General features: G+C 47.5%; 1 protein-coding gene across 5 annotated transcripts in view; it reads right to left on the minus strand.

The window, feature by feature from the left end:
• The window catches only part of LOC140455204 (regulator of G-protein signaling 3-like), a 147,338-nt gene that overhangs the window by 58,233 nt on the left and 64,646 nt on the right, over window positions 1-24,459 (minus strand). For 2 of the 5 annotated variants that reach the window (XM_072549918.1, XM_072549920.1), the window contains one exon: window positions 5,471-6,031. In XM_072549918.1, coding sequence (XP_072406019.1) covers window positions 5,471-6,031 — 561 coding nt within the window. Of the gene's footprint in view, window positions 1-5,470; window positions 6,032-17,527; window positions 17,687-21,394; window positions 21,636-24,459 lie in introns of those variants that run through there. The other 3 variants (XM_072549917.1, XM_072549921.1, XM_072549922.1) reach the window with 3 other exon arrangements.

The raw sequence follows: 24,459 nt of genomic DNA on the forward strand, positions 1-24,459 counted from the left end.
TTCGGGCATGAGACCTTCATTCCTGATGAAGGGCTTATGCCTGAAACATCAACTCTCCTGCTCCTCGGATGCTGCCTAACCTGCTGTGTTTTTCCAGCTGCACACTTTTCGACTCTGACTCTCCAGTATCTGCAGTCCACACTTTCTCCGAATTGAAGGGTCAATGACAAACAGACATTATTTTAAGGTGAAAGGCAGCGGAGATTGGGCCCAGGGTGGACCCTGTGGTGGGGGGAGAATGGGCTCAGGGTGGACCCCATGGTGGGGGGAGAATGGGCTCAGGGTGGACCCCGTGGTGGGGGGGAGAATGGGCCCAGGGTGGACCCCATGGTGGGGGGAGAATGGGCCCAGGGTGGACCCCATGGCGGGGGGAGAATGGGCTCAGGGTGGACCCTGTGGTGGGGGGAGAATGGGCTCAGGGTGGACCCCATGGTGGGGGGAGAATGGGCCCAGGGTGGACCCCATGGTGGGGGGAGAATGGGCCCAGGGTGGACCCTGTGGTGGGGGGAGAATGGGCTCAGGGTAAACCCCAAGTGGGGGGAGAATGGGCTCAGGGTGGACCCTGTGGTGGGGGGAGAATGGGCCCCGGGTGGACCCAGTGGTGGGGGGAGAATGGGCTCAGGGGGGACCCCATGGTGGGGGGAGAATGGGCTCAGGGTGGACCCTGTGGTGGGGGGAGAATGGGCTCAGGTCGGGGGAGAATGGTCTCAGGGTGGACCCCGTGATGGGGGAGAGTGGGCTCGGGGCAAACACGGGACCTGGTGTTGGAATCGGTTGAGGCAATGTTGGCAATGTTGACGAAATGATGGAAGATGGTGCTTGGGCGACTGATTGGGCCTGGCGCTGGCAGTGGTGAAAAGATGGCGAAAGGGCATCACTGTGACATTGACAAGGGTGTAGGGGGCAGCCATTTGCGAGAGACGTGACTGATGTTGGCGAGTCTGGTGGCAGATGCCAGTGAATCGTTGATAGGGGAGAATGGGCCCAGCGATGAAAGATGACACCTGAAGGGTCGTGGCTGTGGTGTTGGTTGGGTCCGGTGTAGATGGCGGTGAGGCAGTGGGGGAGGGATAACAGTGCAGGTGTCACTGATTATGAGCTAGCTCAGGACTAATGGACTCTCTTTAAGCAATAATATTTTTTTCTTAATTCTTAAAACCATTTAAAATGGCACCAGATTGTGGCAACAGTAGGAAAGCTTTTCATTGTATTTTACTGTTTTTCTCACTGAAAACTACACGTGACAATAAAACTAGTCATTCATTCAAGGGCAACTGTGAAGCAGCTCCAATTATGATGAATGATCCTGTTTCCATGTCAGCTCAAGAGCTAAGCTCAACGTCACATGAGTCTCTCAGCTGTTGTATATTCTGGGGGAACATCCCGAGGGCTCAGGGACAGTGATGGAGACGGGTAGCTTCAGGGAGTTTGTAATGTGATCCTTCCTCAGACAGCTGTGAGCTGGGTCAGTGTGCACTGAGTTCCCTCTTCATGTGGCTCAGCCACGGTGAAGGTGTGAGTATGTGATCTCCTGCTGCAGTACTGAGGGAGTGCTGCACTGCCAGAGGTCCCATTCATCAAGGGAGGGAATAACCTGAAGGACTGTCTTGTCACAATGACTGACAAGTACTTAAGAGCCCATTTGAGAAGGGCTGGCAGAGCTCTTGCCCCATGCCCATGCCTAATATTGGGACCTCACTTGACAAAATCCCAGCGCTGCAAAGAAGCAGCCTTTCTGCCCATCCAGTGTGGGCTAGCTCCGCCAATGAACAGTCCTGTCAGTCGGATGCTATCGCTGTTCCTCTGCATTGCCGCATTACAACAATCTGTCCTGGTCCACCTACATTAATGTGACAGTCAACGAAACACAACAATGCCTCCAATTCCTCAGCCTAACCCTAACCCTAACCCCAACCCCAACCCTAACCCATAAAAACTCTTACCAATTTTTATAGATGCACCACAGAAAACATTCGAAACAGTTGCATCATGGCTTGGTATGGCCATTGCTTTGCATAGGACTGTAAGAAACTACAGAGTCGTGAACACAGCCCAGTCCATCACACAAGCCAACCTTCCATCCACTAACTCCATCTACACTTCTCACTGCCTCAGGTAGGCAGCCGACGTCAAAGGCCACTCCCACCCTGATTATAATCTTTTCCAACCTCTACCATCTGGCAGAAGGTACAAAAGCTTAAACACACATACCAACAAATTCAAGAACAAGCTTCTTCCCCGCTGTTATGAGACTTCTGAATCAACCTCTTACGTTTTAAAGTTAATGCTGACCTCACTCTTTGTGCATCTTCTCTGCAGCTGTGACATTGTATTCCTCTCTCTGTTCTATGACCCTAATGCACTTTGTATGGCCTGCTCTGCATGTACTGCATGAAAAACACAACTTTTCACAGTCTTTAGGTACATGAGACAATAATCAAACAAAATCAAAATGAAAATAGTTTCCCATTTGAAAGCCAATATTGATTCTGCATGCACTGCACTTTCAGCTTCCAAATCCGAACCCTGAATACAAATGTCCCTCAAGTTCCTTCGTATTTGTCTGTCAGTCACCTCATGTTCCTGCCTTCTGATTATTGTCCCACATGCAAACATCCTGGAATGACTTTTTTTTAAAGAATTCATGCAGGGGACATGGGCTGGGCCAGCATTTTCTTGTCCATCCCTTGAATCACGATGGGCTGCCTTCTCAATTCAAGTAAATCTCTTCTTTCTGAAGAATGGAGATGTATTCTTCCATCTCATATCAGGAGGAAACGTGCACGAATGCCACATTTCAAAGGGAACGCAAATTTTATACTGCATGAGAAAAGGGTGCTGATTGGTCTAGGTGTTGCCATGGGGAATGCACCAAGGAACCACGATTCCCTCCATTCTTTAATAAGAGATGCAGGCAGGATGGGTGCCGGACTGGTGTTTTAAAACAGTTTAGCATAAACTAAGTTCATTAATGTTACTAAATCAGGTTTACTCCATCCGTCTTTCACAGCTGCCTGTGGGAGTTTGCCGATTAAATACCAGCTCCTATGCTTCTTCTGTTACACTGTGATCACATTTTAATAAAAGCGCTTTATTGGTTGTGAAATGCTTGGAGCTGAGACTGTGAAAATGTCACTGGTGAATTTATTAAACAACTTTGCGCTCGTATTAACAAGCACGATGCACTGAGTCAGAAAGGAGTCTCCCTGTGTCCTTCAGGAATGTCTAAACGCCTCCGCACTGAGCATTACTCCCTGTGGGCATCTGCAGCTCAGCACTATTCATCAGGTCTGCCTTCCCTCTTTCCATCCTCTTCCTTTATAGAGTACTTATCCAGCCTAGAAGGAGATTGATTGCAGACTGGAGTGCAGTCGCACAGAGCTGACAGAACTGTGTTGGTCCTGGTTAGACAGCTTCGCAGAGCCCCTTTTCTGACGGTCTGACTGGCACAGCTTGGCAGGAAGTTGGTATAATAGGCAGCAACAGAGCCTTGCCTCTGCCCAAGCTCCAATTTCAAGCCCCATGCCTCCGCCCCCTGATGGCCCATTGCCCAATCTGAGTTCAAAATATCACACAGAAACTTTCAGTATGGAAATAGCCCGTCAGGTCGATCCCAGCACAAAAATTCTATCTGTGCCCTTGGTGTAATTCTATCTTACTGTTGCCCCCTTTCTCAAATGTGTTCCCTCAACTACTGCACGTTAGACCCTCCCACACGCATTCTCACCATTCTCTTGAGTGAAGATGTTTTTTGTGAATCCATGGCTGGATTTATCGGTGGTCATTTTATATTGTGAACTCGCACCAGTACAGACACCAACACTGAGTATCTATGTTCAAGGGTCTTTCACAGGGAGAACGCCTGACCTGCTGTGCTTTTCCAGCGCCACACTCCCAACTCTGATCTCCAGCATCTGCAGTCCTCTCTTTCTCCCAGGGAGAGCTACCAAACAAGCATTTGACACATAAAAAGCTATCGGAACAGATGACCCAAAGCCTAGTCAAAAGGTTTGAAGGAACATTTTAAATGGGGAAAGCAAGGCCAAAAGGCAGACAGAGGGAAGGCTTGTCCGCCAATAAGGGTAGGATTCAAATCCGGGATGCTTGAGAGGCCGGAATGAGAGGAGCGTGGGAGCTGAGGGGGGTGTGGAGCTGTTGGAGAAGGATGGGAGAGACCTGGAAGACATGGTTTCCAAGTGGTGAATGAGCTGGGCTGGCAGCCAGTGTAGGTCAGTGGGACTGGATGAACAGAGTGTGAAACGGACAAGAAGAGGAAAATCATTCTGGTGTCTACCCAATCAAATCACTTTGTCGTGTGGTACAATTCACCTGGGTCCCTTCTTCCGCGGACAGAAAGCAGGTCCTTCATGTTTTAAGACCATAATACATAGCAGCAGATGTCAGCCATTCAGTCTAGCAGGGCTGCTCCACCATTCAATAAGATCATGGCTGATCTCAACTCCACATTCCTGTATTTTTCCATAACCTTTGATTCTGTTACTGATTAAAAATTTGTATACCCGGCCTTTAATATTCTTAACGACTGCTGTGATAAAGAATTCCACAAATTTACTGGTCTCTGGGAGATGAAATTCCACCTCATCTCTGTCTTTAATGGAAGAGCTCTTGTTCTGAGCTGATGCCCTCTGGTCTGAGACTCTCCCACAAGGGAAACAACCTTTCCTCATTCCCCTGTCAAGTCCTCTAAGAATTTTGTACCTTTCACCAAGGTCCCCCCTCATTCCTTTGCATTCCAATAAGTCCTGGCTCAGTCTCATAAGACAGTCCTTCCATTTCCAGAATCAGTCCCAGTGAACCTTCTGTGGACTGCCAGTGTGACTTGCCTCCGGGAAGGGGCCGAAAACTGTTTACAGTATTCCAGCTGTAGTCTGCCTACTGCCCTGTATAGTTTTAGCAAGACCTTGTTACTTTGATATTCCATTCCCTTTGATTTATGTCTCTGACAACTGCCAAATCCCTTCGGGCTGCAGCCTTCTTAAATAATATTCAGCTCCCCCATTCTTACTGCCAAAGTGCATAACCTCACTTTTCCCACATTGTATTTCGTCTGCCAAGTTTTGCCCACTCACTTAATCTATCTACATCGTTCTGCGTATTTTTTATGTCATCCTCATCATTTGCCTACCCACCTATTTTTCTGATATTCACAAACTTGGCAACAGTCCACTCACTTTCCTCATCCAAGACATTGATATAGATTGTCAGGAATTGTGGCCAACCCCAGCAGCGATCTCTGTTGCATTCCACTAGTTATAGGTCACCATCTTGAAAGTGGCCCCTTTATCCCAACCCTCTGGCTGCTGTGGGTTAGACAATGCTCTATCAACCCTATTGGCTCTCATCTGATTAACAGGCTCATGTGGAGTCCTAACCAATGCCTGCTGGAAATCCAAATGTAAAATTACACGCACACATCACCTCCCCTCCGCAATGGAGTTTTGCCTCCTACCTTGCGGGACCCAGTGAAGATGGAGCGTAGGTGTTCCTTGGCGGCTGCCACTCTTGCCAATGCCCGCTCTTTCCTCAGAGTCTTTGGCGACGGCAGACTCCAGCCGCTCTCGGTTTTCTGTTTGCCTTTCAGCTGGCTGCTGGAGATGAAGTCCCGCCTCTCGCCGTCGCGTGCCAAATTGCCATCGCTGTAGGTGCGCCACATGCCCAGGTCGTCCACCCCCAGCCGGTAGGCCGTGTCCTGACCCCCAGGCCCCAGGCTGTCGCAGCTCTTGTCTGATTCATCATAGCTGTCTCTGGCCAGCTGGTGCAGCGTGTCGACACTCAGACTGTACTCCTTCTCGATCCGTACCTCGGGAATGGTCACTTTCTGACCCTCCTCACAGACGACCACCTTCGCCTCCTCAATGGCGGGCACCTCCATCCTGGCCCCCTCCTGGCAGTCAGCCGTTGAGTGTTTACACCAGGGCAGGATCTGCCGCGTCCAGGGTAGGAACTCACAGTCCAGCAGGCAGCCTTCTGACCCCACTTTACGCAGATTCCCAAAGTGCGTCTTCAACATCTGCCGAGAGATATAACCAGAGGTGAATGATTCATTGCAGTTGTGCAGCACTGTTAACAGAATCACAGTGGTGTCACAGCACAGAAGGAAGCCCTTCTGTCCAGTGTGCCCAAACTGTCTCATCGTCACCGACTGCCAATCTCCAGTGTTTTTGCCCTATCCCTGGACACTATTCCTAACCAAATAGCCATTGGCCCTGTTGAAGGCTTCAACTGAACCTATTTCCGCCACAGTTCCCAGCAGTCCATCCCCTTAGCCTAACTACTCGCTGAGTGGAAAGATTTTCCTCACATCACATTTGCTTCTTTTGCACACCACTTTAAGATCTATGCCCACTCATAGAGTCATGCAGCATAGAAACAGACCTTTCAGTTCAATTCATCTGTGCTGGCCAAGTTTCCCAAACTAAAGTAGTCCCATGTGCCTGCATTTGGCTATGTCCCTCTAAACCTTTCCTATTCATGTCCCTGTCCAAATGTCTTTTAAATGCTGTAACTGTAAGTGCATCTACCACTTCCTCTGATAGTTCATTCCACAGAGGAACCATCCTCAGTGTGAGAAAATTGTCCCTAGTTCTAGTTCCTTGAACAAGAGGGAACAGTTTCAGCCTCTCCACTCTATCCAGCCCTCTGATGAGTGTGAAAACCTCGATCAAATCTCCTCTCAGCTTTCTCCTCTCCAGGGAGACCTTCTGCAGTTCGATCCTTGAGGCTGAAGTTCCTCAACCCTCGAACATTCTAGTAAATTGCTCTGCCCTCTCTCCAATGCAATCTCATCGTTCCAATAATGCGATGCTCATGCGTGTGCATAGTTTTTGTGAGGCGCTTTGTGCACTATCAGCTTTCTTTGGATCTCCTGAAACACTTCACTACTAATGAGATAATTTTCAAAGCTAGTCACTGTCCTCATGAAGAAGGTGGCCAGATATTCAGCACAGCAAGCACATTCAATTAACAATTACTGGGAAGCTGTGTTTTTCACAGTGTTAAATACAAGTTTAAAATTGGCTTAACATACAGAAGGGAACCCCAACTATGTTTGTTCTCAACAATCTTTATAGTCTTTTTGAAACCATTTTTTCCCAAATTAAACTTGATTATCTTGCCTAAAGACGTGCACCTTTGACATGCACTCCATATGCACTCCATCACCACTGCATATGGAGTGTAAACTGGGAAGGGGCTTTTAACTTCAGTTCCTCCTGAGGACCTGCCCTTCTAATCATCTGTTAGATTTTCACAACAATTTTGAGTCTCTTGTTTCTGAGAGCCATCTGCCTTTAATCCGACCTGTTCCGATGTCAATTCATTCTCCAATTGAGAACTTGCTTTCTTTCAGCCCCAGAGTATCCTCTCTGGTCACTGGGAGGCTGTCTCAACTCAGACAGATCAATTCTCTCCCATTCTGTACTCCCCAGGCCACTATCTCCAGCGCTGTTCAGCCTCACAACATGCCTGCAGTTGGTTTAACATCAATGGAAATATTAAGCCAATACGCCAGATCTGATATCCACTCATGAGTATCATGCACTGTTTAAATTGACCCCGTTTTCTGTCAGACCCGGTTTAAATTGACCCTATTTTCTGTCAGACACTATTTAAATTGACCCTGTTTCCTGTCAGACACGATTTAAATTGACCCTGTTCCCTATCAGACCCTGCTTAAATTGACCCTGTTTCCTGTCAGACCCTATTTAAATTGACCCTGTTTCCTGTTGGACACGATTTAAATTGACCCTGTTTCCTGTCGGACACGATTTAAATTGACCCTGTTCCCTATCAGACCCTGCTTAAATTGACCCTGTTTCCTGTCAGACCCTATTTAAATTGACCCTGTTTCCTGTTGGACACGATTTAAATTGACCCTGTTCCCTATCAGACCCTGCTTAAATTGACCCTGTTTCCTGTTGGACACTGTTTAAATTGAACCTGTTTCCTGTTGGACACTGTTTAAATTGACCCTGTTCCCTATCAGACACTGTTTAAATTGACCCTGTTTCCAGTCGGACACTGTTTACATTGACCCTGTTTCCTGTTGGACACTGTTTAAATTGACCCTGTTCCCTTTCAGACCCTGTTTAAATTGACCCTGTTCCCTATCAGAAACTGTTTAAATTGACCCTGTTTCCTGTCGGACACTGTTTAAATTGACCCTGTTTCCTGTCAGACTCTGTTTAAATTGACCCTGTTTCCTGTCAGACACTGTTTAAATTGACCCTGTTTCTAGTCGGACACTGTTTACATTGACCCTGTTTCCTGTTGGACACTGTTTAAATTGACCCTGTTCCCTATCAGACACTGTTTAAATTGACCCTGTTTCCTGTTGGACACTGTTTAAATTGACCCTGTTTCCTGTTGGACACTGTTTAAATTGAACCTGTTTCCTGTTGGACACTGTTTAAATTGACCCTGTTCCCTATCAGACACTGTTTAAATTGACACTGTTTCCAGTCGGACACTGTTTACATTGACCCTGTTTCCTGTTGGACACTGTTTAAATTGACCCTGTTCCCTTTCAGACCCTGTTTAAATTGACCCTGTTCCCTATCAGACACTGTTTAAATTGACCCTGTTTCCTGTCGGACACTGTTTAAATTGACCCTGTTTCCTGTCAGACTCTGTTTAAATTGACCCTGTTTCCTGTCAGACACTGTTTAAATTGACCCTGTTTCCAGTCGGACACTGTTTACATTGACCCTGTTTCCTGTTGGACACTGTTTAAATTGACCCTGTTCCCTATCAGACCCTGTTTAAATTGACCCTGTTCCCTATCAGACACTGTTTAAATTGACCCTGTTTCCTGTCAGACACTGTTTAAATTGACGCTGTTTCCTGTCGGACACTGTTTACATTGACCCTGTTTCCTGTTGGACACTGTTTAAATTGACCCTGTTCCCTATCAGACCCTGTTTAAATTGACCCTGTTCCCTATCAGACATGGTTTAAATTGACCCTGTTTCCTGTCGGACACTGTTTAAATTGACCCTGTTTCCTGTCAGACACTGTTTAAATTGACCCTGTTTACTGTCAGACACTGTTTAAATTGACCCTGTTTCCTGTCGGACACTGTTTAAATTGAACCTGTTTCCTGTCGGACACTGTTTAAATTGACCCTGTTTACTGTCAGACACTGTTTAAATTGACGCTGTTTCCTGGTGGACACTGTTTAAATTGACCCTGTTTCCTGTCGGACACTGTTTAAATTGACCCTGTTTCCTGTCAGACACTGTTTAAATTGACCCTGTTTTCTGTCAGACACTGTTTACATTGACCCTGTTTCCTGTTGGACACTGTTTAAATTGACCCTGTTCCCTATCAGACCCTGTTTAAATTGACCCTGTTCCCTATCAGACATGGTTTAAATTGACCCTGTTTCCTGTTGGACACTGTTTAAATTGACCCTGTTTCCTGTCAGACACTGTTTAAATTGACGCTGTTTCCTGTCGGACACTGTTTACATTGACCCTGTTTCCTGTTGGACACTGTTTAAATTGACCCTGTTTCCTGTCAGACACTGTTTAAATTGACCCTGTTTACTGTCAGACACTGTTTAAATTGACCCTGTTTCCTGTCGGACACTGTTTAAATTGAACCTGTTTCCTGTCGGACACTGTTTAAATTGACCCTGTTTACTGTCAGACACTGTTTAAATTGACGCTGTTTCCTGGTGGACACTGTTTAAATTGACCCTGTTTCCTGTCGGACACTGTTTAAATTGACCCTGTTTCCTGTCAGACACTGTTTAAATTGACCCTGTTTTCTGTCAGACACTGTTTAAATTGACCCTGTTTACTGTCTGCACTGTTTAAATTGACCCTGTTTACTGTCTGCACTGTTTAAATTGACCCTGTTTCCTGTCGGACGCTGTTTAAATTGACACTGTTTCCTGTTGGACACTGTTTAAATTGACCCTGTTTACTGTCTGCACTGTTTAAATTGATCCTGTTTCCCGTCAGACTCTGTTTAAATTGACCCTGTTTACAGGCAGACGCTGTTTAAATTGACCCTGTTTACAATCAGATGCTGTTTAAATTATCCGTGTTTATTGTCAGTTTGACCCTGTCTTCCTGTCAGACGGTGTTTAATCAGACCCGATGGTGGGGATGATGCCAGCAGCCCAGATTTCACTGTTGTTGAACTGGTGCTGTTTCAGGGATTAACTCCACATCCTGCCCCTGAACATAGCAGGCACATACCACCACTGTCAATAAAACCTGCCAGGGAAATCACTCAGAATAAAGCATTGGCAGAGTACAGGGCTGGGGCCTGCTCTGAGCAGCAGACACGTGAAGGATGGAAGAAAGAATGTGCAGCTTGCAGTTTAAATTAGTTCTGTTTGCTGGAATGTCCTGTTTTCCTGGATTCTGGCTGGAATTTAATCCTGATATTGGGGGCCCTGCCTTATAGGTAGAGATGTCTTCCATGACTCCATTAGTGAAGACCCATTGTGCATTCCTGCCCATCATCAGGCCTTCCCCAGGATTTAGGCACCGGAGTGGAATTCTTGAACCTCCCATTAACTGGGGACGAGGTGCCATCAGTTATTCATTGCCCTTCAGTGTCTCCGAGGGAGTGGCAATTCACCAGGAATGCCATCACCAGAGACCTGGGATCGACAAGTCTTCCAGGGCCACAGTGACTCTGGGTGTGGTTGGACCTGCAGGGAAGGGTTCACTATCCAGGTCAGGGTGGGTGGCCGGACATTCAGAGTGAAGGGCTGAGGTCTGCTTCCTGTCGGAAGGATGTTGTGAAACTTGAAAGGGTTCAAAAAAGATTTACAAGGGTCAGAGTGTTTGAGTGATAGGGAGAGGCTGAATAGGCTGGGGCTGTTTTCCCTGGAGCATCAGAGGTCAAGGGGAGGCCTTATAAAATCCTGAGGGGCATGGACAGGATAGATAGATAAAGTCTTTTACCTGGATTGGAGAGTTCAGAACTAGAGGGTATAGGTTTAGAGTGAGTGGGGATGGTGCGTGTATGGAATGAGCTGCCAGAGGAAGTGGTGGAGGCTGGTATAATTACAGCATTTAAAAGGCAACTGGGTGGGTATATGAATAGGAAGGGTTTCGAGGGATATGTGCTGGCAAATGGGACTAGATTTTGTTCGGATATCCACTCAGCGTGGATGAGTTGGACCAAAGGATCTGTTTCTGTGCTGTACACCTCTATGATGCTATGATTCTATGTGAGTCCAACTCAGCCATTCCCACCTGATGTGTCCCGAGTGCTAGGCCATTGGTGAAGGGGTTTGAGGGAGTCGGGACCCTGTTGGACAGGATATAAATGGATGGGGAGGTCTGGAAGCCCAGAAAGGAGAAACACCACCCTCTCCTCACCCCTGAACCTCCACCTCCTAACAGTTGATTGAACCTTCCCCTTCACCAATACACCGGAGAGTCAAACTGCCAATCACAGGCCTCTCCTATCCACTTAAGGGTCTCAAATGACCCACAGCCCTCCCAATACCTTCTATGACCAGAGTGATTGGATTCCAGTTCCATAGTCATATGGAGAATTATATTAAAAGGTAAAGAATTTCAACAGTGCCTTTCTTCTGTTTCCAAGGATGAATCCTGCCTCTAACGGGATCTATTACGTGAATCTGAGTGGGCAGATGTGCCCTTTACTTAATGTTATGTCTGCAAGATGGCACTTACAACAGTTTTGCCCTCCCTCTGCGCTGCTGCAGGGAGTGGGGTAACCCAGGATCGATGCTGGAATCTCCAGAGAGGCTTTCTTCAATCAGTGAGTTACAGCCTCACAGGGCGCAACAAGCCAACAACATCCGTGACCCAACAGCAGGAGGGCAAGAGCGGCAGTGGGTACCTGGCACCAGGACTGGCGCAGACCCTCTGTTTTTCTGATAATCTCTCCTCAAACATCGCCATCATATCACAGGAAGCTGCCTTTTATTGACCGAATGGAATTGAATTAATCAACTGTTTGCACATTGAGCTTTTGAGCAAATTGAATGTTTACAATTGAATTCATTTGGAGAGCAATTCCTGTCGAGAGTGAGTGAGTCAGTCCCCAGTTAGCCATTCAAGATCCAGTTAAGGCATCCAGTAGCAAAGCCCTCTGGATCTCTTGTGGGTCGAGGGTTGTGATTCAGTTGTTGCGAGCTGTCTTTGATGGGCCAACCTCATATCCCTAGCCAGCGGGTATAACAAGGGGGGGTGAGGGGCCCTGAACACACGAACAACTCCATGTTCTCCTCCAACCCCCAAACACCGTCACGCCTCCCCATCACAAAACATCGCAGACTCTAGAAACCGAAACAAAGGCTGACTATGTTGGAAAGACCTCGTAGGTGAGGCAGCTTCTGCACAGAGAAAACCAGAATTAATGTCTCAAATTCATTGGAATTGTGAAATGTTTGAAATGTAATATGTTTTAAGCAACTAGAGGCGGTGGGGTGGGGGGGGTGGAAAGAGGGAGAGGTGGGAGAGGAGGTAGGAGAAAAGCAAACTGTAATTGAAAGGGTTAATGTGAGCACATAACTAGAACAGTCTATGCCACCATTGGTGGGATGACAGACCTACCAAATGATGCTGTGGAGGCGCTGGTATGGACAAAGTTAAAAATCACATAATACCAGGTTAGCACGAAGGAGCAGCGCTCCAAAAGCTTGTACTTCCCAAACACCTGTTGGGCTATAACCTGGTGTAGTGTGAACTTTAACTCGATCGAAAGGTGCTTATTCCTAGAAACCTCAGGGAGGTGAAGATGTTCCCTAGATACGTGCACTATATTTCAATAGAAGCCAGGTTTGTTAACAGCAAAAGATTCCTTCAATCGCTGCATGTACGGGAAGTTTGAGAGCAAAATGCTGCTTGGTTCAAGGATAATCACACTGGGGTGGAATCTGTCATTGAAGCCAAATGATCCACTTTCATCGATCCCAAGACAAATCTGAGCCAAGGAAAACTCAGAATGTATGAGGAAGTGTTCAAAGTGAAGACTGTTAGAGTGGTAAAGCGATGACAATTAGTTACTGCTCTGTCAGAATACCCAGCGATTCTCCAATACAGGAGCAATCAGGCAGAAAAGGCACCAGCTCCCTCAGGAAACAAAGTGGCCTCAGTGAAAGTAACATCAGTGAAAATCAACATCGAATGTAAAAAACAGTTGGAGAGATAGGTAGAACATTATTTTGATTTGTATTCTAGACAGAACACCATCACCAAGGAGGCTCTGAACACAAAACTCTGCTGGAGGTGGGATTAGATATCAAACCCACAGGCAATGGGATTAATCAGAGATATCAAGGGACACATGGTAATACCATCCTGTGTTTCTGGACTGTCTGCATAGACGTCTCTGTCTCTGCTGGACAGAGGGAGCAGTGTCCCAGTATTCGATGGAAAACGTGATGCTGAGACTGTGACCCTGTTCAGGAATGAGAGTGATCGTAGCGGTGAAGAAGCAATTATTCCATCTCCCCACTTGGCTTCGGTGGAAAACTATTGACCTGCACTTTCATAGAGTCACAGAGATGTATAGTACAGATATCCATGCCGACCAGATATCCCAACCTAATCTTGCCCCATCTGCCAGCATTTGGCCCATATCCCTTTAAACCCTTCCAATTCACATCCCCACCCAGATGCCTTTTAAATGTTGAAATTGAACCAGCCTCCACCTCTTCATCTAACAGCTCATTCCATACATGTACCACCCTCTGTATGAAAAAATTGTCCCTTAGATCCCTTTTAAATTTTTCCCCTCTTACTCTTAACCTAAGCCCTATAATTCTGGGCTTCCCCAACCCAGGGAAAAGACCTTGTCTATTTAACCTATCCATACCCCTTGTGATTTTATAAACCTATATAGGGTCACCCATCAGTGTCTGACACTCCAGGGAAAACAGCTCTAGCCTAATCAGCCTCTCTCGAAAGCTCAAACCCTCCAACCCTGGCAAGATCTTTGCTAACGAGGCAGCACAGTGGCTAGCACTGCTGCCTCACAGTGCCAGGGACCCAGGTTCAAATCCTGCCTCGGGCAGCTGTTGTATGGAGTTTGCACATTCTCCCTGTGTCTGAGTGGGTTTCTACCGGGTGCTCCGGTTTCCTCCCACAGTCCAAAGATTTGCAGGTCAGGTGAATTGGCCGTGCTAAATTGCCAATGTGTTAGGTGCATTAGTCAGGGAGAAATATAGGGTAAGGGACTGGATCTGGGTGGGTTACTCTTTGGAGGGTCGGTGTGGATTTGTTGGGCCAAAGGGCCTGTTTCCATAGTGTAGGTAATCTAAATCTTGTCTGAACCCTTTCAAGTTTCACAGTATTCTTCTAATAGGACGGAGACCAGGATTGTACACAATATTCCAAAAGTGGTCTAACCAATGTCCTGCATAGCTGTAACGTGACCCCCCAACTCATAGACTTGCTGCTCTGACCAATAAAGAAAAGCATACCAAACTCCTTCTTCACTATCCTATCTATCTGCGACTCCACTTCAAGGAGCTATGAACCGACACTCCAAGGTCTCTTTGTTCAGCAATACTCCCCAGGACCCAGGTACACAAGTTCCCTATACCTAACAGCCTTTCCTTTCACCCTCACAGGAATATACTGTCTCTGGACTCTCATTATCCCATTTCTGAAGGCTTCCCATTTTCCAGCCATCCCTGTACCTGCGAATATCTGCCCCCAATCAGCTTTTGAAAGTTCTTGCCTAATACCGTCAAAATTGGCCTTTCTCCAATTTCGAACTTCAACTTTTAGATCTGGTCTATCCTTTTCCATCACTATTTTAAAACGAATAGAACTATGGTCGCTCCCCCACTGACACCTCAGTCATCTGCCCTGCCTTATTTCCCAAGAGTAAGTCAAGTTTTGTATCTTCTCCAGTCGGTACATCCACGTATTGAATCAGAAAATCCTCTTGTGCACATTAACAAATTCCTCTCCATCTAAACCTTCAACACTATGGCAGTTCTGATCTATGTTTGGAATCCAACCATAAACACTCTATTATTCTTACAGATAACTGAGATCTCCTTTCAAATTTGTTTCTCAATTTCCTGCTGAATATCAGGGGGTCTATAATACAATCCCAATAAGGTGATCATCCCTTTCTTATTTCTCAGTTCTACCCAAACAACTTCCCTGGATGTATTCCCAAGAATTCATATCCTCCCTAAGTACAGCCCTAATGTTATTCCTTACCAAAAATGCCACACCTTGTCCTCTCTTGCAGAAAAGTCTGTCTGTGCCTCTGACCAGAGAGTTCGCTATCACAATCAATTGCTTGGAACTGACATACCCCTCATTATATAACAGCCAGTCTCGTTACCAGAAACTTGGCTGTTCATGCTACCTTCCCCTGAGAATCCATCACCCACTACATTTTCCAAAACAGCATACTTGTTTGAGATGGGGATAGCCACAGGAGACTCCTGCATTACCTGCCTATCCTTTCCTGGAATTAACCCATCTACTTGACTGTATCTGTGGCTTTTCTCCCTTCCTACTATTGCCATCCATCACGCCCCCAGCTCCTGTGAATTCCTCATTGCCTGTAACCACTGCTCCAACTGATCTATGCAATATGATAGGATTCACAATCAAAGACACTTCCTGCAGATGTAATCATCAGTATATTGGAAACTCTCCCTAAACTCCCACATCCGACAGGAAGAGCATACTTAAGCCACCTTTGCAGCTTAACAGTCTACGGGCCGAGGAAAATAGCACCGTCTGACTGCTCTAAAGAAATACTGCTCCAGGCCAACTTCCATATCTATGTTTTATATTTTAAAGATTTAGTCAAGAGACAGATCTCAACAAAACATATCATAAAGAAAGAACCCACTCTACTCACTATTGCAGATTTACAGCAAGATTATGCTGAGAAACTATGCATCTAGCTTCTCCTGCACTGTGAGCTCTCTCACACAGATTCCTCCAAGGTCAGCTGTGAATTGCGCTGTTTGTTCATTTTTCCTAGAAGCACTCCAATGTCCAGGGATACTTGAACTCAAACAGCCAAGGCAGGATTCACTGTGCAGATTCACTGCTGTGTCAGACATCACACTGACCACGTGGTCTCTGCTTTTGTCTGTCTTCCTCTTTTTTAAAGTGCTGTTGATTTGATCTTCTTTCCCCCACTGTTCCAAAACAATGCAACAGCATATAAAACAGTGAGGAAATCACCTCCAACACCGAAAAAAGGAGCAGCTCTTACAGCCACAAATTTTTCCCATCCTCCATCTATCCTCGTCAGATGGAAAATGAGGATCCAGATGAAGATTCCTGTCTGGTTTTTGGATTGGAGGGTCTACCATTGCCATGGCTTGCTGCAGTCCACCAGCTGCCAAGGGAGTTGACACTGACCATTACCCATCGACTCCATCAATCTCACTGTGGCATTTGACCATTTGGGCAGGGCCAGCCTATTTAAGCTGCTGGAGACAAACAGCTCAATGTAATCTCCTCACTCTGGGATGGCCAGAGGAATAGGATCAGCTACAACAGGCTGACATCAGAACCCTGTGAGATCTGCAGTGTGGTCAAATAGGGGGTTCTAGCACCGAGACTGCTCGGGCATATCCTCGCCATCAGTGTCATACACCATCCAGGCCTTCTCCAGAGAGAATGCCAATTGATTCTAGTCCAGAATGGACAGCCTGGTATCCAAGGTTAAACTGAGCCTTTCGGATGCTATTGATGACAGCTAATCGCTCTGAGGAACAGCAGCGAAGGCACAGACTCCCTTGCATTTGGTTTCACCATCAGCATCAGGAAGAAAAACGGCATGATCCGCAAAGAGGCCACTCTGCCCTCTATGTGATTCTAGACAATGTTGGAAGCTCCACGCAGAACCTGTGAGTGGGTGTGTGTGTCTGTCAGTCTCGCCTCTGAGAGAGATAGGGAAGTATTTCCAAGAACATACGGTTGGCATGGAAACCACAGATAGAAAGATTAGGATTGCCCGATAAAGGGCTTCATAAAGCAATAATGCAGTAATGAATAAGCACAAAATAATTGACTTGTTCAAAGTTTGCACTGAACAAATAGTTCCAAGGGAATGTGACGTTTGCCAAGATAGGAAGCTCTTTAATTTAAGCCACTGTCTGTTCAGTTAACGAGAGCAGGTTCGTGAACATGATTCTGGGTGACTTGACCAATACTCAGAGGGAGGCAATGGCCTAGTGATATTATTGCTGGGCAGTTAACTCAGAGACCCAGATAACATTCTGGGGCATGGGTTCAATAAAATATCTGGAATGGAGGTTCTAATGATGACCATGAATCCATTGTTGATTGTTGAAAAACCCCATCTGGTTCACTAATATCCTTTAGGGAAGGAAACTGTCATCCTTACCTGGTCTGGCCTACATGTGACTCCAGACCCACAGTAATGTGGTTGACTCTTAACCATCCTCTGGGCAATGCAGGATGGGTAATAAATGCTGGCCCAACCAGCGACACCCTCAACCCGTGAATGAATAAAAAGGAAGTCCTATCCTCCCAAACATCTATAATTAATAAAAGTTAACCTTGAATCACATGGTTTCAGTGTCTCTGAAGTTACAACAGTAGAGACACAGTCCTAGTCCTCACGGCTTGGCTATCTGAAGTAGAATAGTGGCTATGGAACATTCTGGAACATCCTGCAGTCGCAGAACGTGTGATGCACACCTTTTTCTGAGGAAAGTTGGAAAGTGGAGTATTGGGAATGCTGGAAATCTGTAAAATAGTCAGAAGATATTGGGAATACACAGCAGCTTAGAGCAAGTGAGTAAATGAATCAGATCTGCGACCTTTCACCGGAACCAGGAGAAGGTTGATACAGAATAGATTTTAAGGAAGGCAAGGGTGGGACAAGGAAAAAAGGAAGGTCTGTGATAGGACGGCAAACTGGAGACTTTCATTCTCCGAAGGGCTGGTCTGAGTGAGCCAAACGGAATGGCGATGGGGATGGGAGAAGGGAAATAAAGGAACCAAGGAAGTCCTGGTGTACTGCTGACTGAACGAGCAAGAGAAGACAAATGAACAAGGTGAAAGAGCCAGAAAGGGTGGAGAAATTCCGATCTGATGTGGGGAATCTCAGTGTTGGTCTGGGAGAGCTGGCTAGTGCCTCATTAAAAGGTTCGTCAACGTGATGTTGAGCCCCATTGGAGGAGTACTACAGGCTAAGGACAGAGATGTCAGTGTTAGTGAATTAACATGAGGAGTCACAGGAAGCTGGGGTGGGGGGATGGGGTGCAGGTCTGAGGACTGAGCAGAGGCGTTCTGCAAAGGAGACCACATTGCGAGCGGCAAATTGAAATTTGTGTGTGAAAATCACCACTTCCCCTTGAAGGAATGTCTGCTCTCCTGGACATTAAGGAGGGAAGGTGTTACATTTCCTGTGTTTATATGGAAAGGTGCTGCGGGAGTGCGAGAGTTTTAAGGGGGGAGAGCTCAAATTGCAGAGTGAGCTGAGCATAACAGAGCTCCTTCAGAATGTTAAAAGCTGCTCTGGGCTGGCAGCTTGAGGACTGAGGGAGTGAAATTCTTCCCGTCTCAGATGGAGAATGAGAAGGAGCGATTGTAAACCAAGTGGCGTCCCTGCTAATGAGCATCTGCTGGCACACTGTTTCCGAGAGAAGATGGCTTTAATGAGCTTCAACACAACCTCCAAGCGACATTCAACAGGGGAAGCTCTATCAATCACACAGGGAGGCTTAATGAGCTTCGTCTCTTTATTTAGCTTCTGCTGGCAATGCCTGCACTCATTAGCAGGCACCATCCGTGGGCTCCACCATATCAACCCCATCTACTGCAACACCCACCCACTCACACATACACTCACGCACCCACCTACTCACCCATTCACACCCACTCACCCACTCATTCACTTGCATATTCACTCACCAACTCACTCACCCACTCACCCACTCACTCACCCACTCACTCACCCACTCACCCACTCACTCACCCACTCACTCACCCACTCACTCACCCACTCACTCACCCACTCACTCACCCACTCACTCACCCACTCACCCACTCACTCACCCACTCACTCATCCACTCACTCACTCACTCACCCACACACACATCCCATCATCCACCCACTCACTCACCCACTCACTCACCCACTCACTCATCCACTCACTCACCCACTCACACACACACACACTCATCCACTCACTCACTCACTCACCCACTCACTCTCACTCATCCACTCACTCTCCCACTCACTCACCCACTCACTCACCCATTCACTCATCCACTCACTCACCCACTCACACACACACACACTCATCCACTCACCCACTCACTCACCCACTCACTCTCACTCATCCACTCACTCTCCCACTCACTCACCCACTCACTCACCCATTCACTCATCCACTCACTCACCCACTCACACACACACACACACACATCCCATCATCCACTCACCCACTCACCCACTCACTCACCCACTCACTCACTAACTCACTCACCCACTCATCCACTCACTCACCCACTCACTCACCCACTCACTCACTCACCCACTCACTCACCCACTCACTCATCCACTCACTCACCCACTCACTCACCCACTCACTCATCCACTCACTCTCCCACTCACTCACCCACCCACTCACTCACCCACTCACTCATCCACTCACTCTCCCACTCACTCACCCACCCACTCACTCACCCACTCACTCATCCACTCACTCACCCACTCACTCACCCACTCACTCATCCACTCACTCACCCACTCACACACACACACACACATCCCATCATCCACTCACCCACTCACCCACTCACTCACCCACTCACTCACTAACTCACTCACCCACTCATCCACTCACTCACCCACTCACTCACCCACTCACTCATCCACTCACTCACCCACTCACTCACCCACTCACTCATCCACTCACTCACCCACTCACTCACCCACTCACTCACTCACCCACTCACTCACCCACTCACTCATCCACTCACTCATCCACTCACTCTCCCACTCACTCACCCACTCACTCACTCACCCACTCACTCACCCACTCACTCATCCACTCACTCACCCACTCACTCACCCACTCACTCATCCACTCACTCACCCACTCACACACACACACACATCCCATCATCCACTCACCCACTCACTCACCCACTCACTCACTAACTCACTCACCCACTCATCCACTCACTCATCCACTCACTCACCCACTCACTCACCCACTCACTCACCCACTCACTCACCCACTCACTCTCCCACTCACCCACTCACTCACCCACTCACTCTCACTCATCCACTCACTCTCCCACTCACTCACCTACTCACTCACACACACTCATCCACTCACCCACTCACTCACCCACTCATCCACTCAATCTCCCACTCATCCACTCACTCACTCACTCTCCCACTCACTCACTCACCCACTCACTCACCCACTCATCCACTCACTCACTCTCCCACTCATCCACCCACTCACTCACACACTCACTCACCCACCCACTCACTCATACACACACTCCCCACCCACTCACTCACTCACCTAACCACTCACTCACTCACCCACCGACTTACGCCCACCTACCTACCCACCCATCTACCCACTCACTCACTCATTCACACACTCACACATACGGTTTCCAAGGTGATTGACTAATGAATGCTGGGACTGCCTCCTTTAATAGCTGCACTAGGCAAGGCCCCCCCTCCCCAATCTCTATCACCTCCTCCCACCCTCCAATCCTCACATCTCTACATAGCTCCAAACCACCTCCATCCTGAATGGAATTAATCTGCCATTGACGGCTGTGCTCTCAGTTTCTAGGATTCCTCCTTAAATCTCTTTACCCCCCTCTCCCCCACTCCCTTTAAGATGCTCCTTCACACCTGTCACGGCCAATTGTCCAAACGTCGCCACGTTGGTTTGGTTCAGGATGTTGCCTGGCAATTCCTCCAAGTGAAATGTTTAGTTTAAAAAGACTATTTAATTGCAATCAATAATTGCTGCAAAGTGTGGATATGAACTCCTGACCACCTGCCCGTTAAAACGACCCGACACCCCTCCCCTGACAGTCAGGGTTGGTTCTGGCTCAGAGACGTGTTCAATGACTCAAGTCCTGCAACGTCCAATATTTTGGAAAGGTCTCCAACCACACACAGTGCCACGGTGCCAGAGACGGCCTGATCACCACCCGAAGGGGCATGGGCAGAGGGCTAGGTGACAGGTGACTGACCATGCCAGCAACACCACTTCCTCCCAGACGGAAACAAGATCTGATTCCAAACCCTATTCCCCTCCTCACCACCCACCCGACCCCGACATCCCTGGGCAAACAATTCTCCAGATCTATGGGTGGCCGTGCACGGAAGTTCAGAGTGAACCATCGGGAGAGAAATGCAAATGGGAGTCGGAACGTACTCACTGCAAATCCAAGGAATGAGGCGGTGAGAGGCACGGTCATCCTGGGAATATCCTGGAGCTGGTCGGGAGCTGGTTATAAATTGTGCAGGAGATGACAGTGAGCTCTCGGTGTGGGCTAGCTCTCCCTGCATTACTTTGTCGGCTCCTCGCTGTAGTCTTCTCCTCTTGTGCTGAGATTGCAGCAAATGGAGCTGCTGCTAACACTTACTGCACACGCCATCAACTGAGCCATCCCTCAGTTCTGCAGCTGTGAGCATGTTTTATTGATCTGCCCGGCACTGTATGGAGCACACAATGTGCTCTCCTGTTCCAGGGCCTTCATCTCTTAATTACATCCTTTCAAAGGGAAAGAGACAGCAGTGGCTGGCAGGGAACTCAAGGTCTGTGTGACAGAAGCCATCAAGAGGAAAGAGGGGGAGATTAGTGGGGAAACGTTCTTTTGATGTTCTCCTTCAGAAATCCCATCGCATTTTCTCCCCTTCGTAAGGAGTTCAGTCCTTTCTGGATGTTCCTGAAGACGGGGGAGTATAGAACCAGGGTGAGAATCTAAGGATATGGGGTAAACTGTTCAGGACTGAGAGGAGGAACAATGTCTTCACCCAGGGAATGGTGAGCCTGTGGAGTTGTCATCCACAGAAAGCGATCCAGGCCAAAGCATTGAACATTTTGGAAAAAGAGTCAGATATCATTTTTCAAGCTAATGGGATCAAAGGGTTTGAGCAGAAATTTGGGAATGGGGTATGGAACTGGATAATCAGCCATTAGCAGATAGAATCATGGAGCAGCCCTGAAGGGCCAAATGGCCTCATCCTGCTCCTAGTCTCTATGTTTCAATGTTTCTCTCTGCACTTCTACCCCAGCAGGTTCCTGACGTCTCGGATGGTAAGGACAGGACTGTTTCTAGTCATTCTGTCACCGAGCACCCCCCAACCCCACCCCCCGATCCAATACCTGTACATAACTGCTGATCCTGCAGCAACAACATCCTACATTGATATAGCACCTTTAAGATAAAGCACTGGAATCAGGAGCAGGAGTAGGCCACTCAGCCCCTTGAGCCTGAAGCACCATTTAACACAATCACAGTCAACCTTGAGTTTCAAACCCTCTTTCCCATCTGTTCCTTCACTCCCCGAGACAGCAAACCTTTGGCTGTCCCGGCCTTAGTTACACACAACCTTCGGGAAATCCACAACATTCTCAGATCAAAGGTCCACAACTTTTTGTGTGAACTACTTTCGCCTTATCTCAGTCCTGAATAATTGGTCTGTTATCCTGAGGTTGTGCCTCTGTGTTCCTGAGCCCAGGAGGTAACAATCTCGCAGTATCTACCCCTCTCCCTCAGGATCTTGAATGTCTCAATGAGATCATTTCTCCTGTTTCTAAACACCACAGATTATTGACACAGTTTACTCCCCCTGCCTCATAGGACAGCCTCCTCATCTCAGTGAGTCTCAGTGGTGATGCCTTCAGTACAAACATATCCTCCCAGAGTGTGGTGTCAAAGATATGTGGGCGGCACGGCGGCACGGTGGCACGGTGGTTAGCACTGCTGCCTCACAGCGCCAGAGACCTGGGTTCAATTCCCGCCTCAGGCGACTGACTGTGTGGAGTTTGCACATTCTCCCCGTGTCTGCGTGGGTTTCCTCCGGGTGCTCCGGTTTCCTCCCACAGTCCAAAGATGTGCAGGTCAGGTGAATTGGCCATGCTAAATTGCCCGTAGTGTTAGGTAAGGGGTAGATGTAGGGGTATGGGTGGGTTACGCTTCGGCGGGGCGGTGTGGACTTGTTGGGCCGAAGGGCCTGTTTCCACACTGTAAGTAATCTAAGTAATCTAATCTAAATATGACATGAAGTGGAGGAGCTGGTGTTGGACTAGGGTGGACAAAGTTACAAATCACACAACACCAGGTTATAGTCCATCAGATTTATTGGGAAGCACTAGTGTGCTTTTTTGATTGCTGTTGTGTGATTTTTTTTTAATTGAAATATAACAGGCATGATCAGGGTGGATAGGAAGCAGAAACAGCCATTAGTCAATAATAAGGGTAAACACACTTATAAAAAGTGTCAACACATTTTTAAGGTGAAAGGAGATTTTGAGGGGATCTGAGGAAAAACATCTTCATCCAGAGGGTGGGGAGAGGGGTCTGAACTGCATTGCTAGGGAGGGGAGCAGAAATCCTCAAACCCTTTAAGAGATGTTTAGGTGAGCATTTGAAGTGTCATGACATTGAAGGCTTCGGGCCTAGTGCAGGAAAGGGGAACTCGTGGAGATTTGTTGTATTTTTTGGCAGTGCAGACTTGATGGACCGAAGAGCCTCTTCTGTACTGTATGACAAGTATTCAGATACCCGCACAAAGCGTTACCCGAGAGCTGGTGATGATAGGGTTGGTTGGCGTGGATTAAACTAGCAGCAAACAAAGAGTGGGATAAATGGGTCATTTTTCAAGTTGGCCCATTCGAATGGTGGATCAGTGGGGATCAGAGCTATCAACTATCTATCAACCAATTCTGATTACAAGGGAAGGGAGGAGACTCAGTTGTGAGGATAGTCAAAAGGGTCTGCAAAGTGATACAGACAGGCTGAGGGAGGGCAAATGTTTACAAGGTGGGGAAAAAGTGGGAGATCGACCACTTTGGCAGGAAGACGAGGAGCAAGGAGTTTTGGAGGGAGTCTGCAGAATGCTGCAGTACCGAGGGATTTGAGTGTCACTGTCCCATGATTCACAAAATGTTTGTGAGACACAAGGAAGCCAGGTAGAACGTAAGGGGGAAGCAGCCTCAAATGAGAAGTCTTATCACAACCGTACAGGAAAGAGCACTTTTACTATGACGTACTCAATTTCCTTAAGGAGGGATATCCGTGCATTAGAAGCAGTGAAGGTTCACTGGGACTGATTCCTGAGAAGGGATGGTTAACTTTGGAGGAATGTGTGTGCTGGCTGTCCCAATACTCATTGAACTTGAGAAAGAGAGATGATCTGATTGAAACGTACAGGTTTCTGCGCTGGTCAATGGGGGAGATGCTCAGATCGCGTTTCCCCTTGTGTGGGGCAGAG

This window comes from Chiloscyllium punctatum, chromosome 30 (assembly GCF_047496795.1).
Source record: "Chiloscyllium punctatum isolate Juve2018m chromosome 30, sChiPun1.3, whole genome shotgun sequence".
Taxonomy (NCBI): Eukaryota; Metazoa; Chordata; class Chondrichthyes; order Orectolobiformes; family Hemiscylliidae; genus Chiloscyllium; species Chiloscyllium punctatum.